Source organism: Bufo gargarizans, chromosome 3 (genome assembly GCF_014858855.1).
Source record: "Bufo gargarizans isolate SCDJY-AF-19 chromosome 3, ASM1485885v1, whole genome shotgun sequence".
In the NCBI taxonomy this organism is placed as follows: domain Eukaryota; kingdom Metazoa; phylum Chordata; class Amphibia; order Anura; family Bufonidae; genus Bufo; species Bufo gargarizans.
The window spans coordinates 291289056-291315268 of NC_058082.1; the positions used below are offsets into that span (position 1 = coordinate 291289056).

The following is a 26213-nucleotide window of genomic DNA, read 5'->3' on the forward strand; positions in this document are numbered from 1 at the left end:
AACTATTTCTATGTATACCACAGTGTACAGAGGTATATACTGCCTGTTACAGGGCATCAGTCAGCAGATTTGTACCTATGAAACTGGCTGACCTGTTACATGTGCGCTTCTCAGCTGAAGGGCGTCTGTGTTGGCCCCATGTTCATATGTGCCCGCATAGCTGAGAAAGATGAAGTTTTCATATATGCAAATGAGCCTCTTGGAGCAACGGGGGAGTTACCATTACACGTCAAACTTTAACATGTGCAGGCGGTGTAAACATCCCGACACCTGACCCTGTCAATCAAGGTGCAGAGGGCGCAGCAGTTGCAGAGAGAGCAGGGCCTCTAGGTGTAATGGCAACGCCCCCACTGCTCCTAGAGACTCATTTGCATGCATTAAAACATCATATTTCTCAGCAATGCGGGCACATATGAACATGGGACCAACACAGATGCCTTCAGCATGGTGCACATGTAACAGATCAGCCATTTTTATAGGTACAAATCTGCTGACAGATGCACTTTAACGTCAAAGTTTGAAGAGCTTTTCTCAGACGCAGAAATTATGCAATTAGTACGTTCTCCCGAGGAACATTTTTGCCGTAACTGATGCCCTATAAAAGCATGCACACAAAATACCAGTCTCCCCTTTCATTTGTATACACAATACTAGCAAAAAAAATTCAGACAGGTATGAACTGGATGGAGGAAGAATCGTTCAAGATGAACTGGTCTTCAGAGCAATAAGTAAATATTTATCCTGATCAAATCCTTTAAGCACAATCACTTCATCACAACTCCTGGAAACTGGTTCACCCTAGTTAACATGCTGCCTCCCACACATGTGGACTGCCGGTATAGGGAGTCTGAAGGAATATACTGGACATAAAGTACATCCAGACTAATGGGAATGAGTTTACATGGAACATGTATAATTGGGGTCTCCTGAAATAATAATCAAAAAAAATAAATAAATATATATAATATGTGTCCAAGTGCACGATTCCAAGTTTCAAAAGTATAGAATAGAAGTTTGCCAACTGCTCAAATATTTCATCCCAGAAGGCCCCAAAATATATCTTTCAATGTACTATTATAGATATCTGGGTCAAATAAGTGTAAAAAGCGCAATTCTTCATTCTCTCTTCAAGCAAGGGTTTCTCTCCATATTAAGTGTATGACCCTCCAATGTCTGGCAAGTGTTCTTCATCTAAGAAATTAAGTTTAGTCATTTCCCAAACAAGAAATAGTTGGAAAGGTTTTTGCACTACAAAAAAGCAACAGAACATGACATGACCTGTATTTTCACTTTAGCCAGAACTTAATAATCATCATCAGCCAACAAGACAAAAAGAAAAAAAATTTTTTTCACAAATAAAATCTGTGAACGTTCTTTCCTACCCTCTGAATTTATTATATTATAATATATATATATATATATATATATATATATATATATATATATATTATATATATATTTATTATTATTTTATTTTATTTTTTTAATATGCCCCCCTTTGTTCTTTCGCACCATATGGTAATTTACTGTGGTTAGCCAATGTGGAGTCTGTATGTTCGCTCTGCTACTGTCCAATCATTGCGGACAGCGCAAGACCAGCCTGGCTGAGTGGGAACCTCCCAAAATCTACTATCTCTCACAATACCACGTAGCGAAGACTTCACCCTGGGCATCACCGCCGGAGACTGTGCAATCCACTTCTTTCCGGCAAAGCTTCTGTCTGAAGTGCCTGGTAATGATGCCTTCACTGTGTGGTCTCATTAAATATGATGGATCTATCAAGATTACACTGAGCCAGACCAGTCTGACGAGGTCTGCAATGACTGGGCAGCGCCAGAGCTAACAGAAGAATTGCTGTGGTTGTCACCCCCTTCACTGCAGTGAATTACAAGATACGCCAGAACTGAGGAAGGAGGGACATGGTTAAATAAAATAAAAAATAATACATTTTTGATTAATAATAAATATAATAAAAATTATAATATATATTTTTATATAATAATATTAATAATAAATGCTTAGACAGCCCGTGGGGAATTTAAAGGGAACCTGTCACCGGGATTTTGGCTATAGAGCTAACACATCCGCAATACCCAGTCCCCATAGCTTTCTGTGCTTTTTTTTTTTTTTTTTTTTTTACACAATAAAAAGGATACGATTTGATACATATGCAAATTAAAGGTCCATGTTATGGTACACTATATGAATGGAGAAGCTCATGCAGATCAAGAGGGAAGTCAGTCAGCACCCAAGAGCCAAAGGAGAAAGATGAAAATTACTCTTACCGGTAATTGGATTGTCCCTTAGCCTCCACAACGGTACTTCCTGGAGGGTACCCGCCTCTTCAGGGACAGGAAAATAAAGGAGACCAACGTATAAAAGCCCCCTCCCCTTTATTAAATAACCTAGAACTCCAAGGTAGATGCATCATTTGATAAGGTTAAGTAAAAAAAAAAAATGAAAAAGTCAACAGCCCACAAAATATAAAATAAAATGAAAATAAAATGGGTAGGCTAAGGGAAAATCCAATTACCGGTAAGAGTAATTTTCATCTTTTCCCCACGCCTCCACAAACAGCACTTCCAGGAGGAACAACAAAAGAATCCATTCAGGGAGGGACCGCGGCAGATAAAACTTTTCTGCCAAAAGATAGATCTCTATTGGATAGCACATCAAGTTTATAATGTGTATAAAAAGGGCTCGACCAAGTTGCTGCTCTGCAAATATCCTCGAGAGGCAGAGGCCCTCTCTGCCCAAGAGGCAGCTATAACTCGTGTAGAATGGGCTTTCAGTCCAGATGGGGGAGTCCAACCCTTTCTCTTTGTAACAGAGATATACAGGACTTAAGCCAACGTGTTATGGAAGCCTTGCTAGCTGCTCAACCCCGATAAGTGCCCAGGTACTGGACCAATAACTGATTTGTCCTTCTGAAGTCCTTTGTAATTTCCAGATACTGAAGACATTTTCTTACGTCAAGGTTACTGAATTTCTTTTGCCCTTCAGAGGTAGCCTGAGGACAGAATGAAAAGGGAGAGAAATTTCTTGACAGCAATGAAATTTTGATACCACTTTAGGAATAAATTCGAGAGAATATTTTAAAACTATTCTATCTTCCAATATTGTAAGGTAGGGAGGCTGAATAGAGAAGGCCTGAAGCTCCCCGACCCTTTTAGCTGTTGTAATAGCTAGTAAAAGAGGTCAAAAGCCTGATGGATAAATCTAGAATGGGTTCAAAGAGAGAATCTGAGAGGACAGAAAGGACCTGATTTAAATCCCATAGTCGGACGTAGGTGTTGAAATTTGGGTGTCATTTACTAGCGCCCTTAAGAAACCTTTTAATCAGATCTGTTTCAGCCAGTTTCTCACCCATAAAAGCACTTAATGCTGACACTTGTACCTTTAAGGTGTTTATTCTAAGACTTTGGTCAAGTCCTGATTGGAGAAAATCTAGAACTAGTCCCAAGTCTGGGGGCCTGAAGGAAGTCTTAGAAAAGGCCAGGAAGGCTTTCCAGGATCTTAGATATATTTTTTAAGTAACTGGTTTCCTGCGGTGCATTACTAGTATTTTAGTATTTATTACCTTTTCAGAGAGTCCCTTCTTTCTCAAGATGTTATGCTCAGTTTCTAGGCTCTCAGATGGAGTTGATGGATGCTGGGATGGGTGACCGAACCCTGGAGTAGAAGATTCGGAAGAAGGGGAAAGATCCAATAATTCTCCCCAGTCAGGGACTCGTGAACCAGAAACCACACCCTTCTGGGCCAATACAGAGCCATTAGTATTATCTGGGACTTCTATGGTTTTTGTCAGGTCTTTTGCAATTAGAGAAAAGGGTGGGAAGGCATACAGGAGACTCTTCGGCCACCTGTGCGCTAAAAGCATCCACTTGCAGAGGTCTGTTTTTGTAAGAGGGAATAAAACCAGCTGAATTTGTTTTTCGTGAAGCAAACAAGTAGATTTCAGTCCTCCCAATCTTGCCGAAATCTGTCCGAATACCGTCTGGTTCAAGCGCCATTCCCCTTGTCTCAGGTTTTCTCTTTCTGCTCAGGAAGTCTGCTAGATGATTTTCTTTCCCCTTTATGTTGACCGCTGTCAGAGATCTTAGATTTGCTTTGGCCCAAACAAATATCTTTTTTGCCACTGCAGAGAGGAGAAGACTTCTTGTGAGCCCCCCCCTTCCTGTTTGTGGCACATTAGTATATGTGAGGGGGGAAACTTTTCAAGATGGGTGGTGACCACGGTGGCCATTTTGAATCCAACTTTAGTTTTTTCAATAGGAAGAAGGTCATGTGACACATCAATCTTATTGGGAATTTCACAAGAAAAACAATGGTGTGCTTGGTTTTAACGAAACTTTATTCTTTCATGAGTTATTTACAAGTTTCTGACCACTTATAAAATGTGTTCAATGTGCTGCCCATTGTGTTGGATTGTCAATGCAACCCTCTTCTCCCACTCTTCACACACTGATAGCAACACCGCAGGAGAAATGCTAGCACAGGCTTCCAGTATCCATAGTTTCAGGTGCTGCACATCTCGTATCTTCACAGCATAGACAATTGCCTTCAGATGACCCCAAAGATAAAAGTCTAAGGGGGTCAGATCGGGAGACCTTGGGGGCCATTCAACTGTCCCATGACGTCACCAGACATTAACACAATTTCTATCTGCTCCGCACGCGTTAACCTCGGCGACATGTCAATGGCTGTAAACAAAGAGAAACTTGTAAATAACTCATGAAAGAATAAAGTTACGTTAAAACCAAGCACACCATTGTTTTTCTTGTGAAATGTCCAATAAGTTTGATGTGATGTCACATTACCCTCTTCCTATTGAAAAAACTAAAGTTGGATTCAAAATGGCAGACTTCAAAATAGCCACCATGGTCACCACCCATCTTGAAGTTTCCCCCCCTCACATATACTAATGTGCCACAAACAGGAAGTTAATATCACCAACCATTCCCATTTTATTAAGGTGTATCCATATAAATGGCCCACCCTGTATTTCTGGTAATGTTGATGGATTGGAACGTGGTAATAAGCATCGGAGAGCTCTACTGTTACCATTACCCAGTCTTTGGCTATTAGGTTGATTGTGGACCTGACTGTTTCCATCATGAACTTTTTGTATCTTATGAATTTGTTTACATTTTTTAGATTTATTATCAAAATCGGAATGACTCGTCTGGTTTCTTTAGCAAAAAGATTGGAGAATAGAAGCCCTTTTTTCTTCCTCTGGAGGAACTTGGACTATTGCCCTTTTCTGAAGTAGAAGTGCAATCTGTGACTCTAGCGCTTCTTGTTTCTCCTTTTTTAATCTTGAATTTTCCAGGTACTTGTCTGGGGGAACATTTGATAGCTCCAGTCTGTATCCTGATGTTATTACAGACAGCACCCAAGGTGATGCTTGAATTTATACCCAGGCCTGATTGAATTTTTTTAAATTACCCCCCCCCCCCCCGACTGGATTTCTGGCATCATTGTGAGGTATTTGGACGGGAGGACTTATCTGAGAAGAGGAATCCCCAATTCTTGTTTCTCGACGATTGCCATGAGGATCCCAGATTCTTCTTTTTCTGATCAAATGCAGGACGTCTTTGGGGGCTTAAATTACATCTCTGGTGGAAGAATCTCGATTCGGTAGGGAAGCCCTTTTCCTATCAGAGGACTTTTCTAGTATATCGTCCAGGGTCTTTCCAAATAAACGATTCCCTTCACAAGGGATGGCATAAAGTCTATTTTTTTATGCCGCATCTCCATTCCATGATCTTAACCAAATTGCCCTAATGGAGGCGTTTGATAAAGCTGCGGTCTTTGCAGATAATTTCACGACATGTGCTGAAGCATCCGTCAGCTTGAAGCTTGTTTCAGGTCCAGGATGGAAGCAATAATGTCTTCTCTTGGAGTGTCCGACTGAATGTGCTCTTAAAATTGCGTCAGCCATAATGATATAGAGTTCTTGCAGTATAAGTAGCTGAGATTCCTGGACGTAATGAAGCTTGTTTCAAGTCAAGGATGGAAGCAAGAATGTCCTCTCTTGGAGTGTCCGACTGAATGGGACTTCTAATTGAGTCAGCCATAATGATATAGAGTATAAGTAGCTGAGATTCCTGGACGTAACGTAGCCATAGAAGATTCTCAAGACTTCTTAAGCAGAGATTCACACTTTTTATCCATTGGATCCTTAAGGATTCCCAAGTCTTCAAAGGGTAATGCTAATATGTCTAAAAAGTCTGCAACTGGGGCATCTGCTCTTGGGGCTTTATCCCAAGAGCTGGAATCCTTCTCACCAAAAGGGATACTTCCTTTTGAACATTCTGGATGTGGATGGCTTAGGAGAGACTACTATAGTCTCGCGTCGATGGCTGCCCAAATTTCTTCCTTAATTAAGGATCTCAGACTATCCACAATAGACAGAGATTCCTCGGATACCACTCTATTTTGGGCAAAGAGATTTTTTAATGGCAGCGGATAAAGTTTTTTTGCACATATATTTTCTTCTGTGACGGTTCTCCAGATGATCTTAGACTCTCCCTCCCCTATTAAAATAATTAAATAAATAAAAAAACACACATGAGGGTGGAGTGTCAGAATTTTGGATATACAAGGAAAAAATAAAAATAAAATATTTTTTATAGGAGATATGTCTTATATCCTGGGTGACGTAACACCCTGTGCACATATAGGGTGAATTTGTCAATATAAATGTCCTCAGGGAGGAGGCTTACTGGGCTGGAGGGCCTGGGGGCATTAGTGGTCTTTTTTGCCAACTCAATTTCTCCAGGGGCAAACATTTTGGTGCAGATGAGAACATCCTTCTTCTAGCAGGCTTCTCACCGGTAGGACGCTGACATTCCACTTTAAATTTGCCGCCTAGGAACTTCCGGGTAGGCGCGATGACGTTACTCTAGCACTGCGTTTCAACGGTGGAACGCAACACGCCACAGCCAGAAGTAGGATCGGAGCGCTCACTGCCTGGGAATGCCCCCAGCCACCAGCACACGCCGGACTAACGCAATAGGGGAAGGAGGAGCAGCATAACAAAGCTCCGGGATCCTTCCCCCTGCAGGAGCCCTCCGGAAAAAAAAAAAAAAAAAAAAAATTTATACGTTGGTCTCCGTTGTTTTCCTGTCCCTGAAGTGGCGGGTACCCTCCAGGAAGTGCTGTTGTGGAGGCATGGCGGAAATAATTTATATTTTTCATTATTCATGTAGCACTGACATATTCTGCAGAGCTGTGCATAGATCACCATTGCTGTCCCAGAGGAGCTCACAATCTAATATTACTAAAAGTACGATGAATACATACTCAGACATATCTTATAGGAAGCCTTCTAACCTCTCCACATTATTGGAGTAAAGGAGGAAGTTGGTGTATCAGTAGACTCCATGTAAAGACCATGGTGATGGGACAGCAAAGCACGGATGAGCTAAATATGTGGTTAATCACTTGGAATATATACGTTAGATACGTGTGAACACACAATCACCAACTAGTACTACTAGCGAGAGAAATCAGCAGGGGAGACAAACAAAGTATAAAAACCCTTTTACCTTTGATATGAGCTCATCGTGATTTGCCAGGTGAGCTCTGCAATGAATGCAGCTGTATGTTCTGTGGCAGGATGGCAGGTAGGCCTGAAACGTTTTGGACCTCGTCATTTTCACCATTGGAGCCACTGAACGCTGAGTGAATTCTGGAGTGGCCCACGAGGCGCTCCCACAGGAAGGATCGCACGGGAAACACCGGAAGACACAGGTAAAGGCCGTGGTTTGGCAGGTTATGGGTGTGGGGGCTGGCTCCACACACTGAAGAAGACAGATTACTTGCTATGTCCACAGACCTGAAAGAAAAAAAAAAAAAAAAAAAAAAAAAAAAAAAAGTTAGTATATGCAAATGAGCCTCTAGGAGCAATGGGGGCGTTGCCATTACACCTAGAGGCTCCACGTTCTCTGCAACTGCCACATCCACTGCACTTTGACAGGGCCAGGCGTTATGATGTTTTCCCTGCCTGGCTCTTTCAATCTAAGTGGAGAGGGTACAGCAGTTGCAGAGAAAGCAGAACCTCTAGGTGTAATGACAACGCCCCTAATGCTCCTAGAGGCTCATTGGCATCTATTAAAACTTTTTTTCTCAGCAATGTGGGCACATATGAACATGGAACCAACACAGATGTCTTCAGATGCCAAGTGCTCATGTAACAGGTCAGCCAGTTTCAGAGATACAAATCTGCCGACAGATGCCCTTTAAAGGGGTTATCCCACCACAACAGGATATGAGTCTGATCGGTGGGGGTCTGACCGCTAGGGCCCCCACCAACCATGAGAATGGGTCACTTTGTATCCTATTTGAATGGAGCAGCAGACACTATGCATGCTGCAGCGCCATTAGAAGAGGGGAGCACATGCCCCGCAATTTTCTTGATTGGTGTGGGTTTCACCATTAGGGCCCCAGCCAATCTGACACTTGTAAGTTGGGGATAAATTGTTTCAGTGAGTCAACCTCTATAATATACAACATTATAAGGCCTCATGCACATAAACGTGGGGCTGCCTACGGAAACAGAAAGAAGTCCTCCCATGGGCTTCCGGGTCCATGCCTCACCACTGCAAAAGATATGCCCCATCTTTCTCTGCATCTTGTAGATCGCAGATCCGTTTAAGTCGATGGGCCTGCACTGTGATGCAGTGCACACATGGCCGGTGCCCATGCTTTGCGGCCCCACAGTTGCGTGCCTGAGGCCCAAGGATGAGATTTAACAAACTGACTATTCCAGATTCCATAGCAGTCTGCTGCTTAATACAAAAAGGCGTCTTGACAGACTTTCAATTCAACCTGACAGCTGTCAACTCAAGACTGCTTTAACCTACTGAACCAATGACCCCAGTTCCAAGAGCACTATCACAAACATGCAATATCTGTCTTATAATACCTGCTTCTGTTTATGCATAAGCCAATTTATGAACATCTAAGATTTTAAGTCACCTGAATACCTATGTAACTAGCATGTGCTAATGTTCCTTTCCAGCTGGGTATCCATGTTCATGTTTTCAGATGTGGTTTTTGAAGCCAAAGTCAGGAACGGATCATAAGGAATAACAGGACACAACAGGAATACTGAGTCTTCTCTTTTTTAATCCATTCCTGGCTTTGGCCTCAAATACTGCATCTAAAATCCTAAATGTGGAAACCAAGCCTTCCACTGGTAATTGATTTGCTAGAGAAAGATTAAGTCAAGATCTCCCCCCATACACTAAAGATGGTCAGGCTTCTGGTTCCAACGCCATCATGACTGGCAGCGCATGGCGAGAGCCCTCACTTGAACTACCCAGAAAACCACTATCTCCGCCAGAGTGGGACACCAGTTCCCACCACAAGCCGACTTTTTAAAAACCCCATTATACATGGAAAGGTATTTAACCACCAATGGGAGCAAAAATAAAGCAAAAGGGTGGTGGAAAGTCAGGAAAACGCACGCTCAGCATACTAGCGCCAGAAATGGAGGACAACGCAGATCCACAAAGTTCTCTCCGCCCTGACACAAATGATAGTGCTCAGGTCGACTACATACGCCTGGCCAAGGAGGTAGCAGCACGGAGCCTACCAGACATCCACCGTAGCCCAGTCCTTTTTACAATTGCAAATAGAGGTGACGCAACATGCTCACAGACTGGACATGGTGGAATCAACTACCAGCCAGATGGAAGTAGATCTAAACCATGCTCGCTCCAAATTACAACAGACTGAAAGCGAGTTAAGGAAGTTGTGAAACAAAGTGGGTGACCTAGAAAACAGGTCTCGGCGCAATAACCTCCGGATCATGGGGATACTAGAGTCTGTGCCCTTTCACGAGTTGAAGACCATATGCGAGACTGTTGCTGTAGACTTTGGGTCTGCAAGGACTTTTTAAAGTGGAACGAGCACTCCAGCATTTATAACATCTACAGACCAAATGAATCCAACGGTCCTTTCTTTCAAAAACTGTTGCAACAGATCTTATCAGACTCCACTGCGTATAAAATAGTTAGAGGGGCTATGAATACAGTTGTGCAGTCATCAGAAGACAGAAAACAAACTACAGGTAGTAGAGGAGGTCAAAGTAGAGAAGTGCAAACACTACAAAAATTGATGGATGATGTTCAGATTATAGACATATGGAGACCTTTCCATCCTGAAGGGAGAGAATACACACACACACACATTCTTCTTGGTCCCGGATTGACTACATACTCATATCCCCCGCAACTGGCAGCCCGTAGCCTAGCAACTAAAATTGAGGACATAGTAATATCAGATCACGCCCCTCTGACACTAATACTACAAGAACAAGGGAAGAGAACCTCTACCGCACCCAGAAAGAAGCTCAATTATACAGGTACGGCAATAAGGCCGGAAAACTACCCTCTACATCAGTGCATGGCCACTCTACGTCCACACCAATAGTGAGCCTCAAAGAAAAAGATGGGACACTACACCATGACCCAAGGGAAATAAATAACATACTGCTAGAATATTACAAACAACTATACTCTGATAAATTAGAAAGTACAGTCGTGGCCAAAAGTTTTGAGAATTACATAAATATTGGAAATTGGAAAAGTTGCTGCTTAAGTTTTTATAATTGCAATTTGCATATACTCCAGAATGTTATGAAGAGTGATCAGATGAATTGCATAGTCCTTCTTTGCCATGAAAATTAACTTAATCCCAAAAAAAAAAACTTTCCAATGCATTTCATTGCTGTCATTAAAAGGACCTGCTGAGATCATTTCAGTAATCGTCTTGTTAACTCAGGTGAGAATGTTGACGAGCACAAGGCTGGAGATCATTATGTCAGGCTGATTGGGTTAAAATGGCAGACTTGACCTGTTAAAAGGAGGGTGATGCTTGAAATCATTGTTCTTCCATGGTGACCTGCAAAGAAACGCATGCAGCCATCATTGTGTTGCATAAAAATGGCTTCACAGGCAAGGATATTGTGGCTACTAAGATTGCACCTCAATCAACAATTTATAGGATCATCAAGAACTTCAAGGAAAGAGGTTCAATTCTTGTTAAGAAGGCTTCAGGGCGTCCAAGAAAGTCCAGCAAGCGCCAGGATCGTCTCCTAAAGAGGATTCAGCTGCGGGATCGGAGTGCCATCAGTGCACAGCTTGCTCAGGAATGGCAGCAGGCAGGTGTGAGCGCATCTGCGCGCACAGTGAGGCAAAGACTTTCGGAAGATGGCCTGGTGTCAAGAAGGGCAGCAAAGAAGCCACTTCTCTCCAAAAAAAAAAAAAACCATCAGGGACATATTGATTTTCTGCAGAAAATATGGTGAATGGACTGCTGAGGACTGGGGCAAAGTCATATTCTCCGATGAAGCCTCTTTCCGATTGTTTGGGGCATCAGGAAAAAGGCTTGTCCGGAGAAGAAAAGGTGAGCGCTACCATCAGTCCTGTGTCATGCCAACAGTAAAGCATCCTGAGACCATTCATGTGTAGGGTTGCTTCTCATCCAAGGGAGTGGGCTCACTCACAATTTTGCCCCAAAACACAGCCATGAATAAAGAATGGTACCAAAACACCCTCCAACAGCAACTTCTACCAACAATCCAACAACAATTTGGTGAAGAACAATGCATTTTCCAGCATGATGGAGCACCATGCCATAAGGCAAAAGTGATAACTAAGTGGCCCGGGGACCAAAACGTTGGCATTTTGGGTCCATGGCCTGGAAACTCCACAGATCATAATCCCATTGAGAACTTGTGGTCAATCCTCAAGAGGCGGGTGGACAAACAAAAACCCACTAATTCTGACAAACTCCAAGAAGTGATTATAAAAGAATGGGTTGCTATCAGTCAGAAATTGGCCCAGAAGTTGATTGAGAGCATGCCCAGTTGAATTGCAGAGGTCCTCAAAAAGAAGGGCCAACACTGCAAATACTGACTCTTTGCATAAATGTCATGTAATTGTCGATAAAAGCCTTTGAAACGTATGAAGTGCATGTAATTATATTTCACTACATCACAGAAACAACTGAAACAAAGATCTAAAAGCAGTTTAGCAACAAACTTTGTGAAAACTAATATTTGTGTCATTCTCAAAACTTTTGGCCACGACTGTACAGATGATGCCAAAAACTGGGATACACTACATACCTTTACCTACACTGACCAAAGATGAACAACAATCCTTGAATGCTCTCATAACTAGAGGAAATCCAGACAGGTCCAGACAGGTACATGGGCGAGTTCTTTAAAATTCTCAATGACCAAATTAAACCTCTATTGAAACAGGTATACACGCGACACATAGGAGGAGCGGAGATGGCACTGCACTCAAACACAGCATACATAAAAATTATACCCAAGCCTGGAAAGGATCTTACACAGCCAGCATCATACAGAACAATCTCACTGATAGACATTAAACTACAATCTAAAATATTAGCGGATAGATTGGCTAAAATATTGCCAAAGCTAATATCAAAACACCAAGTAGGTTTTATTCAAGGGAGGGTGGCAGTATACAATATAAGAAAGTTCATGATGGTCCTAGACCATGTCACAAACCACACACAATTACATAAACATTCGGCTGGCCGAATGTGGTTCTTGACAAAATGTGATTTGAGGGAGCTTTTCGTGCATACCTAAACATGCTGTACGATGACCCACATGCTGGAATATACACACCAGGTTTTCTATCCACAACCTTTCCCCTTACAAAAGAGGACAAGACAGGGCTGCCCGCTGTCACCATTGCTTTTTAACCTAACCCTAGAGCCATTAACCAGAGCCATCCCCTTAACAGAAAATATACGTGGGATACAGATAGGGAAAAGGAGAGGTCAAGCATGCTCTGTTTGCAGATGACATTCAATTTTTTTTGGCACACCCCCATAAAGACATGTCAAATGTCTTTTCATTGCTCTCACATGTTGGGAAATTTTCAGATTTCAAAGTTGACCAAAATAAATGCTAGTTACTGGACCTATCACCTAAAATCATCGCAAAGTATATGGAAAGATGAGAACCACCATAGACATAAGCAAGACATCAATTAAAGGGAACCTGTCATCAACTTTATGCAGACCTCACTGAGCGCAGCATAAATTAGTGACAGAAATGCCGATTTCAGCGGTGTGTCACTCATGAGCTAAAAGTAAGTGGTTACCAAGAACCAGCATCGTAACCTTTGCAGCCCGGGCCCGAAAAAAAAAAAAAAAAAAAAAGAAGAAAAGTCATGCTTATTCCTAATCTCCTGCTCTCCCGCCCATCTGCTGATGATTGTCAGTCATCAGCAGGTGGGCAGGGAGAGCAGTAATTCATGAATAATAATGACTTCTTAGATGGCCGTGACTCTTTTCCAGCCCTAATCTGCAATGATTTTGATGCTGGTTCTCGGCAACTACTTACTATTAACTTATAAATGACAGACCGCTGAAATCAACTCACCTGTCTCTACTTTATTCTGCCGTTAGTATGGGTAGCATAAAGGTGATGACAGGTTCCCTTTAAGTACAGCTTAAAGGCACCACTTACCTTTGTTCCTACTCGGGAGATGTCACCTACTAAAGATGATGAATTTCCCTAGGCTTTTATACCCCATGCAGACTATCCCTTTATTACTGAAACATGCTGACAAAACTTCTTGAGAAGGAATTTTGTATGTTCATATGGAAATCAAAACGCAGCAGGATAGCATTCTATAAATTGAAACTACCCAAAGAAAGGGGAGGAGTGGCCCTACCAGATATCAGAATTCAGATCATACAATATAGCAAGTATCCTGTGCCACTGCATTGACTGGATTACAAACTATGACTTAGATTCAGATCTAGCACAGCCGTGGAGTTTAAGTAGTTTACTACGCACCTCATTCACTATGTTGACGCGGGTAATAAAACTTTTATTTAGAGACACTATAGTGACATGGAAGAGCTATGGTTTATCATACCAGGTCTCCAAGTACCTCGACCCCTCAAAGATGATCATAGTAGAGGGGGGAATCGCAAGCCACACAAAAACCAACATGGGATCCTACCAGATTGAGAAATAGATCTGATTTCTGGCACACAGAAAAGAGAAGGTACTACACTTTTGATGAATTCAAAAATAAATATGGTATTGGGAACTCATCCCTTCTAGCATATTACCAAATAATCAGCTCTTTACAGAAAAAGCTGAAGGATTACTGGAATGAGGAGAAAACAAAATGACTGACAACTTAATGTCTCCCCAACAAGGGAAACACAGTCTAGCTGCACTATATGCTAAAATCAGGGAACAAATTATAAGGTCAGTTGATTTCAGGGTGGACAAGGGTCAGGAAGGTGACCATTAATGAATTATGGAGGAAACACAATTTAGAATCATTCATAGGGCAATATACGGTTTCCGGAAATACAAAAACAAGAATGAACAAAAATTAACAGCATGTACCAAGTGTAAGTTGAAAGACTGATCTATACCATGGGTTATGGATATGCCAGGCTTCCAGGCACTTTTGGACTCAAATTTATGGATTACTCAAGCAAAAACTAGGAAATGGGGTTCAAGAGGCACCATAAATTATACTTTCCAGACATAGGAGAAGGAAGTTAACATACCGGAAATAACATCTTTTCATATTAGCTGCCAAGAGATGCCTACTTGGTAAATGGCTAGACCCAGATTGCCCTAATATGATGGAGGTAATAGATCAAATGAAACACTGCATGTTCCTAGAAATAATAGAGGTGGAGAAAAAAAGAAAAAAAAATAAAAAGAAAGAAAACACAAGCAATAACTTTTTCAAGAAATGGAGACGGTTTATTAGTGACTTCCTATCTGAGACAGAAATAGGTAAATTGATGTATCCTTTTAGGGATTCAACATGGTACCTCAAAGAAGATATAACACATTAGGAAAGCTTAAAATACAACAAAAAAAAAAAAAAACCATAACTGAAAAGTGGAGAAATAAAAAAAAAAAAAAAAAAAAAAAAAAGACCCATAAGACACTAGAAACTAACATGATTAGAATTCTGACCACCTGAGATGGGGAGGGAGGGCAATGGGATATATAATGTAAGTGATGGTTTAAATAATCTGTACTCTGATTGCTTTGTAACATATGGAAAATTGAATAAACATTTTTATTTATTTTTTTCCCCCAACAAAAAGATTGTCAGCCTCTCCCGCCAAAAAATGTCAGGACCGGCAGACAATAGACTAATGTGCATGGGAGCCTCAAGTTCTCGTCGCCAAGCTTTGCGCAAAGCCACAGACGACATATCAGCCATTATCTACTCTGTTTAGTACAAGATCTCTATTCCCGTTTTCATCCACATGGAAGAAAGTGATGTTGCATTTAATTTAGTCAATGCTCAGTGGGATGTTTAATGAAATGGTTGGAAAACGCATCTCGCATCTTTATGCTATTAATGTATATGCTTATTTATTCATTGCCCTTAAGGGGTTGCTGATAACAGCTGTTAGAGCGCTTTCTTATCTTTCTACGACTAAATCTAATACAACAGAGGCCAGGAGGGTGAGACACGGGAGCGTGCAAGTACATATAACACACAGGAAAACACATTACATTCTACAAGCTATTGCAACTCTGTGTGTACATAGTATTCAACAAGGAACCCACTTCCCCTCTCAGATAACTGCCGCTGTAAATCATATTAGCTGAATGTTTAGTTTTGCTGCAGAAGAACAAAAAATAGAAAAAAAAATCATTGGAGTTCTTGGGCCTCAAAGATATGATTATATGATGAATGGGTTGGGTATGACCCCCTTTGCAATTGTTATTTTTTTTTTTATTGCTCCAGTGCAGCTGAATTGTAAAAATGTATCTATGTTGCTAATCATTTTGATTAAAAATGTCCTACCGGTCATAAACATCAACAAAAAAATAATAATAATAAAAAAAGTTAAGGTGTCTGAAACTTCAAGAGCCCAATAATATTTTTTGGGGCTGCCAAAATAAAAATCACTATTAATATAGACATGGTTTAGCAGGCAGCTTCCTTTGACAGGCCTGGGAGCCTTCACAAGGCCACAGGCTGTCATAGTAACCAATCTAAGCTCTGAAATTTTGCTGCAGGGGGCTCTGACTGGGGGGAGCCCCTTCCCTCCATCTACCTCTCTGTAAATCCACTCCAGATATACCCTTAAAGGGGTTGTCCCATGAAAATATTCTACAGTTTTCAAACCAGCGCCTGGATCCGATTTATTTTATAATTGATTGTAATTAAAAATTTAGCATAGCCATTGAGTTATTCAATTAAATCTATCTGTATAGCACCACTTTTTAAACATTTTTTATTTCTTTGTCCTGCTCACTGAGATGGCCGCACATGCTCAGTTTCATCCTTCAACTGCCTCCTGAGCTGTGATAGGGGGAGCATGGACACGCCCCCTGAGCTGCAGAAGAAAAGACCCTCCCCCGGAGCTGTCAGCTTGATATAAATCTAGCAGAGCAATGACTGGGGAGATGTCTGGATCCATGTGAGGTACAGGGCTGGTTCTAGCTTTGTTAGAAAGAGATTGTCATGTACTATATGAGGTCTGCTTTTCATTATTTACATTAGTCATGGGATAACCCCTTTAATTCAAATGACATATACATACGGAATTTGTGTTAAGGGGTTAAAAGGATGCTTGAGGCGAAACTGATAAATTATTACATAGTACCTCAGGGGGGCAGAAAAAGACAGATTCTCTTTGGTTCTCCTTAAGTGCTTCTGTTGTACACCAGTTCCCTTAGGTCCTGTACTATTTTGCCAGAAGTATTCCTTTAAGACCACAACGGGACATGAAGAATCAATGACAGTAAGTAGCAGACTAATAATGTAGGGCCCTAGTTCCAGTCTATGCAAGTCAATAAACAGCTCTTTCGTATCAACTGCATTGATTTGAGATATTCCCAGTCTTACTTGAAGAGAATCGGACCACGTTTATGAGGCCTGCACTTTTCCATTTTACTACCCACTGTACATTGATTACATTAAGGGACATACATAGTCTGTCTTTTCTATGACATTAGATGGCAATGCAAAGAGTCTATTGAAATATACAGTCATGGCCGTAAATGTTGGCACCCCTGAAATTTTTCAAGAAAATTAAGTATTTCTTACAGAAAAGTATTGCAGTAACACATGTTTTGCTATACACATGTTTATTCTCTTTGTGTGTATTGGATCAAAACCAAAAAAGGGAGGGAAAAAAGCTAATTGGACATAATGTCACACCAAACTCCAAAAATGGGCTGGACAAAATTATTGGCACCCTTTCAAGATTGTGGATAAATAAGATTGTTTCAAGCATGCGATGCTCCTTTAAACTCACCTGAGGCAAGTAACAGGTGTAGGCAATACAAAAATCACATATGAAAGTAGATAAAAAGAAGAGAAGTTCACTTAGTCTTTGCTTTGCATTGTGTGTCTGTGTGCGCCACACTAAGCATGGACAACAGAAAGAGGAGAAGAGAACTGTCTGAAGACTTGAGAACCAAAATTGTGGAAAAGAAAATATCAACAATCTCAAGGTTACAAGTCCATCTCCAGAGATCTAGATTTGCCTTTGTCCACAGTGCGCAACATTATCAAGAAGTTTGCAACCCATGGCACTGTAGCAAATCTCCCTGGGCGTGGACGGAAGAGAAAAATTTACGAAAGGTGTCAACGCAGGATAGTCCGGATGGTGGATAAGCAGCCCCAAACAAGTTCCAAAGATATTCAAGCTGTCCTGCAGGCTCAGGAAGCATCAGTGTCAGCACAAACTATCCGTTGACATTTAAATGAAATGAATGCTATGGCAGGAGACCCAGGAGGACCCCACTGCTGACACGGACATAAAAAAAAAAAAAGACTACATTTTGCAAAAATGAACTTGAGTAAGCCAAAATCCTTCTGGGAAAACGTCTTGTGGACAGACGAGACCAAGATAGAGCTTTTTGGTGAAGCACATCATTCTACTGTTTACAGAAAACGGAATGAGGCCTACAAAGAAAAGAACACCGTACCTACAGTGAAATATGGTGCAGGTTGTTTTGCTGCACACATTCAAGGCACCCAGTGCCAGAGGCAAGGCATCATGAAATCTGAGGATTACCAACGGATTTTGGTTCGCACTTTAGAGCCCAGTGTCATAAAGCTGGGTTTGCCTCCGAGATCTTGGGTCTTCCAGCAGGACAATGACCCCAAACATAGGTCAAAGATCACCCAGAAATGAATGGCAACAAAGCACTGGAGAGTTCTGAAGTGGCCAGCAATGAGTCCAGATCTAAATCCCATTGAACACCTGTGGAGAGATCTTAAAATTGCTGTTGGAAAACCAAATATTAAAGGGGTTCAGCACTTTGTTTAAACTGATGATCTATCCTCTGGACACCCGGGACCCCCGCCGATCAGCTGTTTGAGAAGGCAGCAGCGCCGTGGCCTTGTCACTGTTTATCGCCGGCCCAGTGACGTCACGACTAGTATCAACTGGCCTGGGCGGGGCTAAGCTCTGTTCACTTGAATGGAGCTTAGCCACGCCCAGGCCAGTTGATACAAGTCGTGACGTGACTCGGCCAGCGGTAAACAGTGAGAAGGCCGCGGCGCTGCTGGTGGGCTTCTGCCTTCTCAAACAGCTGATCAGCGGGGGTCAGGACCCCCGCCGATCAGAAGCTGATGATCCGAGTATATAGATCATCAGTTTAAACAAAGTGCAGAACCCCTTTACGTTACGGGTGCCAATAATTTTGTCCAGACCATTTTTGGAGTTTGGTGTGACATTACGTCCAATTTGCTTTTTTTCCCTCTTTTTTTTTTGGTTTTGTTCCGATACACACAAAGGGAATAAACATGTTTATAGCAAAACATGTGTTACTGCAATACTTTTCTGTGAGAAATACTTCATTTTCTTGAAAAATTTCAGGGTTGCCAACATTTACGGCCATGACTGTATATATATCCCTGACCTTTAGCTAGTAAACAAAGACTTCAACTAGCGACTTACATTTGGCCTTGTACACCTTTGTTATGTTCTTTCAGCTGAGTATTAGGATTCCGTGTCAAATGACACCAACTATGCATGAAAAATGTCTACTATTTCTGCTCTTGAAGACGTCATCTGCCTTCTGTTTGTGTCTGCTTATGGTTACATGTGTTTTATGTTACCCGGATCTCAAAAACCAAGACTGGGACAGACCAGAGGCCAAAATATTTTCCGTGGTGTATGTGTGAAATGATAGAGCTGCCGTATGGATGTGTGCAGAAAAACAAAAACACACATGACCCGAGTACCATATGAGGCCTTTATCTATTAGCCAGAGCACACAATGACCTTAAAGGGAACCTGTCATGTTGAACATACAGTGCAATCTGCAGGCAGCATGTTATAGAGCAGAAGGATATATAGTTTTATGGGAAAAGTCAGTAAAACTTAGTTTTCAAAAACCTTTCGTTTGTCATAGAGAGATATCAAAATTTTTGATCGGTGTGGGTCTGAGTGATAAGATCCCTGCCAATCGGTAGAACGAGGGAAAAAAAAAAAAAAAAAAAAAAAAAAAAGGGGGGGTCGTATAGAACACACTCTCTCCTCGCTGCAGGAGACAGGCTTAGTAGATGTCTATGGACCCCTCAATTCTGGCCTCTGCAGTGAGGAGAGAGTGCACAATATAGGAGCACTTCTCTCTCCTTGTTCTAGTGATCAGTGGGGGTCTCAGCACCCCCACCAATCAGAGCTTTTGAACATCTTTCTATGACATATCAAGAGTTCTTAAAAACTGAGTGACCCTTTAAAACCGCTGCTCTTTCTATACTTAGGAGTCCAATAGGCGGTCTTATTCAGTGGCTGACAGCTGTTAATCGCACATTAGGATTATTCAATGGGCTCCAAAGCCTGTGGACCAAACGTATCTTCGATTTAGGGCTTGTTAACACGACCGTTGCCCATCCGTGCCCGTGCTGTGGACAGCAAATTGCGGTCCGCAATGCACGGGCACTGGACGTGAGGCTGCCGCATGCAGATCGCGACCCCATTTACTTGAACGGGGTCCACAATCTGTCTGTTCCGCAAAAAGATAGAGCAAGTTCTATCCTTTTGCGGTGCAGAGGCACAGAACGGAACTCACGGAAGCACTCCGTAATGCTTCTGTAGGGTTCCGTATCTCCGGATTTTCAGACCCATTCAAGTGAATGGGTCCGCATTCATGATGCAGGATGCACACGGCGGGTGCCCCGTGTATTGCGGATCCGCCGTATGCAGGCCGCAATACGGCAACCGGAGGGGCAACGGTCGTGTGAACAAGCCCTTATCTGAATACACCATATGCATGCAAGTACTTAAAGGGGTTATCCTGGAAAATATATTTATCACATCCTCAGGATAGGTCATCAGTATCAGATCTGCAGGGGTATGACCCCCACTGATCAGCTGTTAGTAAAGTCCTTGAGCAGTGCGGCCTCTTCCTAGGCCAATGACATCACTGTACATCAGTCATATGGCCTAGTTGCAGCTCAGCCCCATTTAAGTCAGTGGGGCTGAGCTGCAATACCAAGCACTGCCACTATACGATGTATGGCACTGTCCTTGGAAAGCTGCATCGCTCACCAGAGCACTGATAAGTACTGCAGCTCCCTGAAACAGCAGATCAGCGTTAATGCCAGGACTTGGACCACTGATCATGTGATAATGATGACCTATACTAAGGATAAGGGTCCATTCACACGTCCGTAGTGTATTGCAGATCCGCAATACACCCGGCCGGCACCCCCATCGAACTGCGTATTCTTGTCCGCAATCGCAGACAAGAATAGGACATGTTCTATTTTTTTTTCCAGAACCGCGGACCGGAAGATCGGGGACATGCTCCGGAAATGCGGATAGCTGTGTGCTGTCATCATCCATTCCTGCCCCATAGAGAATGAATGGGTCCGCACCCGTTCCGCAATTTGCGGACCCATTCTACAGACGTGTGAATGGACCCTAAGTCATTATGTTTTCCAGGATAACCCCTTTAACACAGTTTTGAGAAGTATACAAGATTAGAGCAGATTACAATGCGGTATATTAAAGGGGTTGTCCCATGAGAACCATTTTACATCTTTCAAACCAGCACCTGGATCCGAATACTGCAAGTCATTAACAATTTAGTATAGCCACTGAATTATTCAATAAAATCTATCTGTATAGCACCACCTCTCTGTCCTCCTTGCCGAGGTGGACACACATGCTCAGGTCCAACCTTCAACTGCCACCATCCATATCTTCGGTTAGAAGCGGTCACAATTACAGGACCCCTTCCTGGAGCTTTCTCCACTTTCCCCATACAGTAAACATACATGCTCGGCCAAACCGAACATGTATGCGGAAGCCAGGTGAGACAGCGGTCGGCCGAATGACCAGTCGATAGTCTTAGGAGCCAGGGTTAAATATATTTACAGAAGAGCTGCACTAGATCTGATATATCACCACGCCACAAAGTGATTACTAGAATCAAGGCAGGGTCTGCACACTGACACGTCACACCGCCAAAGATCGTGCTGCCCGCGCTGACACGAAGGAAAGCAAATGGGCCTACAGCAGCAGGCTTGCATTTCTTCCGACTGTTGCAACGCAACCAAATTCATTTTCATTTGTTCCGATGCCGGCAGCGCTACACTAATCTGTGGTCATGCAGATCCACGTCCATCAGGCGACACCATGTTTCTTCTTCCTACATGTGCTCATCGACACGAGTCAAGAATCTAATGTGACGTTTCCATGCCGTCCATTGTTATCTAGCTCACTGCAAACTATTGACATTACAGGTCATTTACTAAAGATCAGCGTTTCACGCGCCAGTCTTAGCGACAAGCTCGCTGATGGGAAAATCCAGCTAATTTAAGAGGCGTACACACCTCCTGTCCATACGCCAGAACCTGAAACCTACTTCAGCCAGGAGCTTGAGCAGTTAACATTTACGCTAGTTTTCTAGGACGTCGTCAGGAAATTGTGGCCCCTCCCCATCTGCTAAGCCCCACCCACAAAGTGGCTGGAAAACACAGAAAGCTGTAAAATGTTGCTACTTGTTTATGCAAAAAAATTATAATAAACATTGACCTTGTAATCTTGTCATCAAGGCAAAACCAGCATTGAAGTTGTCATTGGCATGACACATAGAACTGATTGTGGAGCAGACGGATAGAAACAGGGTAGCCCAACAGGCAACCTGTGCTGGTGCATTTATTGCATTTCTATGTGGTCATGCACACATCCGTGGGACATGTCCTATTCTGGATCTTGGACTACCATCAGCAGTAATACATGAGAAGTATTGCAGATAACAAACCCAGATCACTTTTTTTCTACTTCCCTTTGTTCCTCCGCTGTCAGCACTGAAAGCGGTGCAGAAATACATTATCAGGACTGCTGCGCATATCAGTCCTCTCCATTATGACAGCACAGCAGCCCGGACTGTGTACTTCAGCGCTGATGGCAGAGGAACAAGGGCTGTAGAAAAATAAAAAGTAGTGATCTGAACTCTTTATGAGCAGTACTACTCCTGTATTACCCTCACTAGTCACCGATCCAGAACCAGCCAGATGACTACCCTCACTAGTCACCGATCCAGAACCAGCCAGATGACTACCCTCACTAGTCACCGATCCAGAACCAGCCAGATGACTACCCTCACTAGTCACCGATCCAGAACCAGCCAGATGACTACCCTCACTAGTCACCGATCCAGAACCAGCCAGATGACTACCCTCACTAGTCACCGAACCAGAACCGGAACCAGCCAGATGACTACCCTCACTAGTCACCGATCCAGAACCAGCCAGATGACTACCCTCACTAGTCACCGATCCAGATGACTACCCTCACTAGTCATCGATCCAGATGACTACCCTCACTAGTCACCGATCCAGAACCAGCCAGATGACTACCCTCACTAGTCACCGATCCAGAACCAGCCAGATGACTACCCTCACTAGTCACCGATCCAGAACCAGCCAGATGACTACCCTCACTAGTCACCGATCCAGAACCAGCCAGATGACTACCCTCACTAGTCACCATACCAGAACAAGCCAGATGACTACCCTCACTAGTCACCGAACCAGAACCAGCCAGATGACTACCCTCACTAGTCACCGATCCAGATGACTACCCTCACTAGTCACCGATCCAGATGACTACCCTCACTAGTCACCGATCCAGAACCAGCCAGATGACTACCCTCACTAGTCACCGATCCAGAACCAGCCAGATGACTACCCTCACTAGTCACCGATCCAGAACCAGCCAGATGACTACCCTCACTAGTCACCGATCCAGAACCAGCCAGATGACTACCCTCACTAGTCACCATACCAGGACAAGCCAGATGACTACCCTCACTAGTCACCGAACCAGAACCAGAACCAGCCAGATGACTACCCTCACTAGTCACCACACCAGAACCAGCCAGATGACTAGCCACCACACCAGAACCAGCCAGATGACTAGCCTCACTAGTCACCACACCAGCCAGAAGACTACCCTCACTAGTCACCACACCAGCCAGAAGACTACCCTCACTAGTCACCAAGCCAGAACCAGCCAGATTACTAAAGGCAAGTTATTTAATAACTTCCTTCTATCCAGCAAAGTGAATTGGCCAATTTTTGACAAGAGCAGGTTTAGAAAGTAAATATCAAGATCTATAACATCAAGGCTTTGCTTTACCCCCCCCCCCCCCCCCTAAAGTAAATCCATTTAAAATGTCAACACTTTGAAAACACGTCTTGCGGTCCCTATAATTACGTGACAATGACCGAGACACCCAGTATATAAGAATCACTTCCTTCTGTAGACCTGTATGACACTTCTGGACAGCATGTTCGGCAGTACATCTTACATAACTGCTCAGATTCACCATCTAGATCAGGAACCTCCAGCTGTTCTGAAACTACAACTCCCAGAATCCCCCTTTCACTTGTGTGGGAGTTACACGAACAGCTGAGCTAGTGTGCATGCTGGGAGTTGTAGTTTCACTGCAGAAGGTTGCTGCTGATCCCTGATCTAGATAATTACTAAAACTAATGATAACAAGCAGTGGCGCAGCCATAGCAACCAGATAACTGGTTGCTAGGGGCGACTCCTCCACTTTAATACACATCGGTGACAGTGACAACCCCTGTCACTCCAGCGTCTCAGGCCTTGGGCGCAGGGCAGGGCGAACCCTCCTCCATTCCTGAGTGTTAGTAAATAAGGCAGCCACATGGGCTGCCCCCCTCCAGCAGGCCCAGCCAGGACATGTCTGACAGGACACCACAGTCTGCCGCGTCAATACCGCAGGGGAGTCTGTGCACGTTCAGGAAATGTCGCAACAATAAACTACCGCTAGCAACGCATAAACCGCATGCAGGAAAAACGCAGCTCGGCATGCATCAGACAACTAGAAGCCAAGAGCACCATTTCCTCCGCAGAGGCCACAGTCTCTAGTAAAACTCTTCTTCTTGCGCATGTTTTGCTGGCGGACAAGTCCCACTCCCCCGTGATCTGCGTGCAGCCTGTCACCACTGCTCTGCCTGTGTACATCCGCACCAACAAGCACACAACCTCCGCCACTTACAGCGCCCTGCCAGACGGTACACAGTCCCGAGTGGAAATGGTCACGCAGCTGTAGCCACTTTCCAGCCAGATCTGCATTTGAGCTCTATGCAGTTTATACGCAAGAACAACCAAACCAGCTCACCCACAAGTGACACCTGAATCCACCTATACGTAGCGGCGAGCGGCTAGCAACACTGCGCTGATTGGCTGCGGCTCCGCGCAGCCCCTTTACTTAAAGAGCCAATCAGAAGGCAGAGGTGGGTCGCGGGGCGGGGCTAAGGCGCTGTTATGATATTACCGTATGCAAACAACATCATGCACCTTCTGTGTGGTGACTGCTCGGCGCTCGGCAGTCATAGTACTGCTGCTATCTCCCCTGTGGCCGCTATGCTCCCCAGTTATTGCAAGGTTAATGGTGTCTGTCAGCAGCGCCACCTATGTCAGGGACGCTTCCCTGACTGCTGTAGTTAGGATAGGCCTGTCATGCTTAGGGCTCCGTGCAGTTACTGAGAAGAAGCAATGGGACGGTTGCCTCCCGCCCAGACGTGTATACTGCAGGCAGCTTCTGTTTGTTGCTGTGTGGTAAAGCACATGTCTACCAGGCTCCTGTGGAGAGCACCAGAACAGGAACTCTAGCAGGTGGACTGTAAGCGCTCCCTCTGCTGGTGGTTTGTGTAGTTACAGGCCCTGCTAGGTGTTGCTGACTGAAACATTATGGGAGAATGAAAATACAGTAATACTTTGTGCTCTTTGACATTTAATATATATTTTTTTAGGATCTTCACAAATAATTGAGCTCTCTGCAGCGCCCAGCCTGACCTGGAAGCCATGCTCACTGGCATATAAAACTGTCATTTGTGTCTAAAGTAACGAGGGCTCAAAGGGAATCTGTCAGCAGCTTTGACCATGCTAAACTGTTGACAGCACTAGGTAGAGGTTTTGGAGAGCAGTATAAATATACCTCTTGTGGAGCTGTTATCAGGAGTGGTGTGACTATGAAGTTTTATGCTGCTCCAGGGGCGTAGCTAAAGGCTTATGGGCCCTGGTGCAAGAGTTCCACTTGGGCCCCCTCCCCTCTGTGCTTTGTGGCCTTTGTGCTGCCTGAGGCAAAAATTGAAATGGCACCCCCCATTCCAAACTCTTGACCTAACCCGTTCCCTCATTGTAACTTGACCAGCATGTACTTTCTATAATACTGGTGTCTTCTTATGCGGCACAAGGGTCTTTGGGCCCCCTCAAGCTCCTGGGCCCGGTAGCGACTGCTACCTCTGCACCCCCTATAGCTACGCCCCTGTGCTTGTCCCTAAAGGGGTTGTCCACCTTTTGGAGGTCTTTTGGCTAGACTTCTCTACATTGCTGGACCTGTGGAGGGAATCATACTTAGATTGACAAGGATCACGTGCAGCACTGCAGCCAATGACTGGCTGCAGTGAGGGTGGGTCTCCTACGTGTCAAGTGATCTTTTGATGTGACGCATGGATAACACGTCACCTCTGCAGATGCTCATTGGCTGAAGCACTACATGTGAGCCCTTTCAAACCAGTGCGGCTGCATGGGACTGAAAGAGCCGGAAACAGGCGGCGGGAGTAGGTAAAACTGAAATTCCTCCAAAGGTGGACAATCCCTTCAATTGCCCGCACTGCCTGTTACTGGAGCTGACCGGCTGAGCCCGA

General features: G+C 43.6%; 1 protein-coding gene across 3 annotated transcripts in view; it reads right to left on the reverse strand.

The window, feature by feature from the left end:
* Positions 1-24678, reverse strand: part of YPEL2 (yippee like 2) — an 82134-nt gene extending 57456 nt beyond the window's left edge. Inside the window, exons 1-3 of one of the 3 annotated variants that reach the window (XM_044286199.1) lie at positions 24560-24617; positions 14596-14709; positions 7554-7843 (exon numbers count right to left, since the gene is read on the reverse strand). In XM_044286199.1, coding sequence (XP_044142134.1) covers positions 7554-7670 — 117 coding nt within the window. In that variant the 5' untranslated portion in view covers positions 7671-7843; positions 14596-14709; positions 24560-24617. Of the gene's footprint in view, positions 1-7553; positions 7844-14595; positions 14710-24399 lie in introns of all 3 variants that reach the window. The other 2 variants (XM_044286197.1, XM_044286200.1) reach the window with 2 other exon arrangements.
* Positions 24679-26213: the final 1535 nt, after the last annotated feature.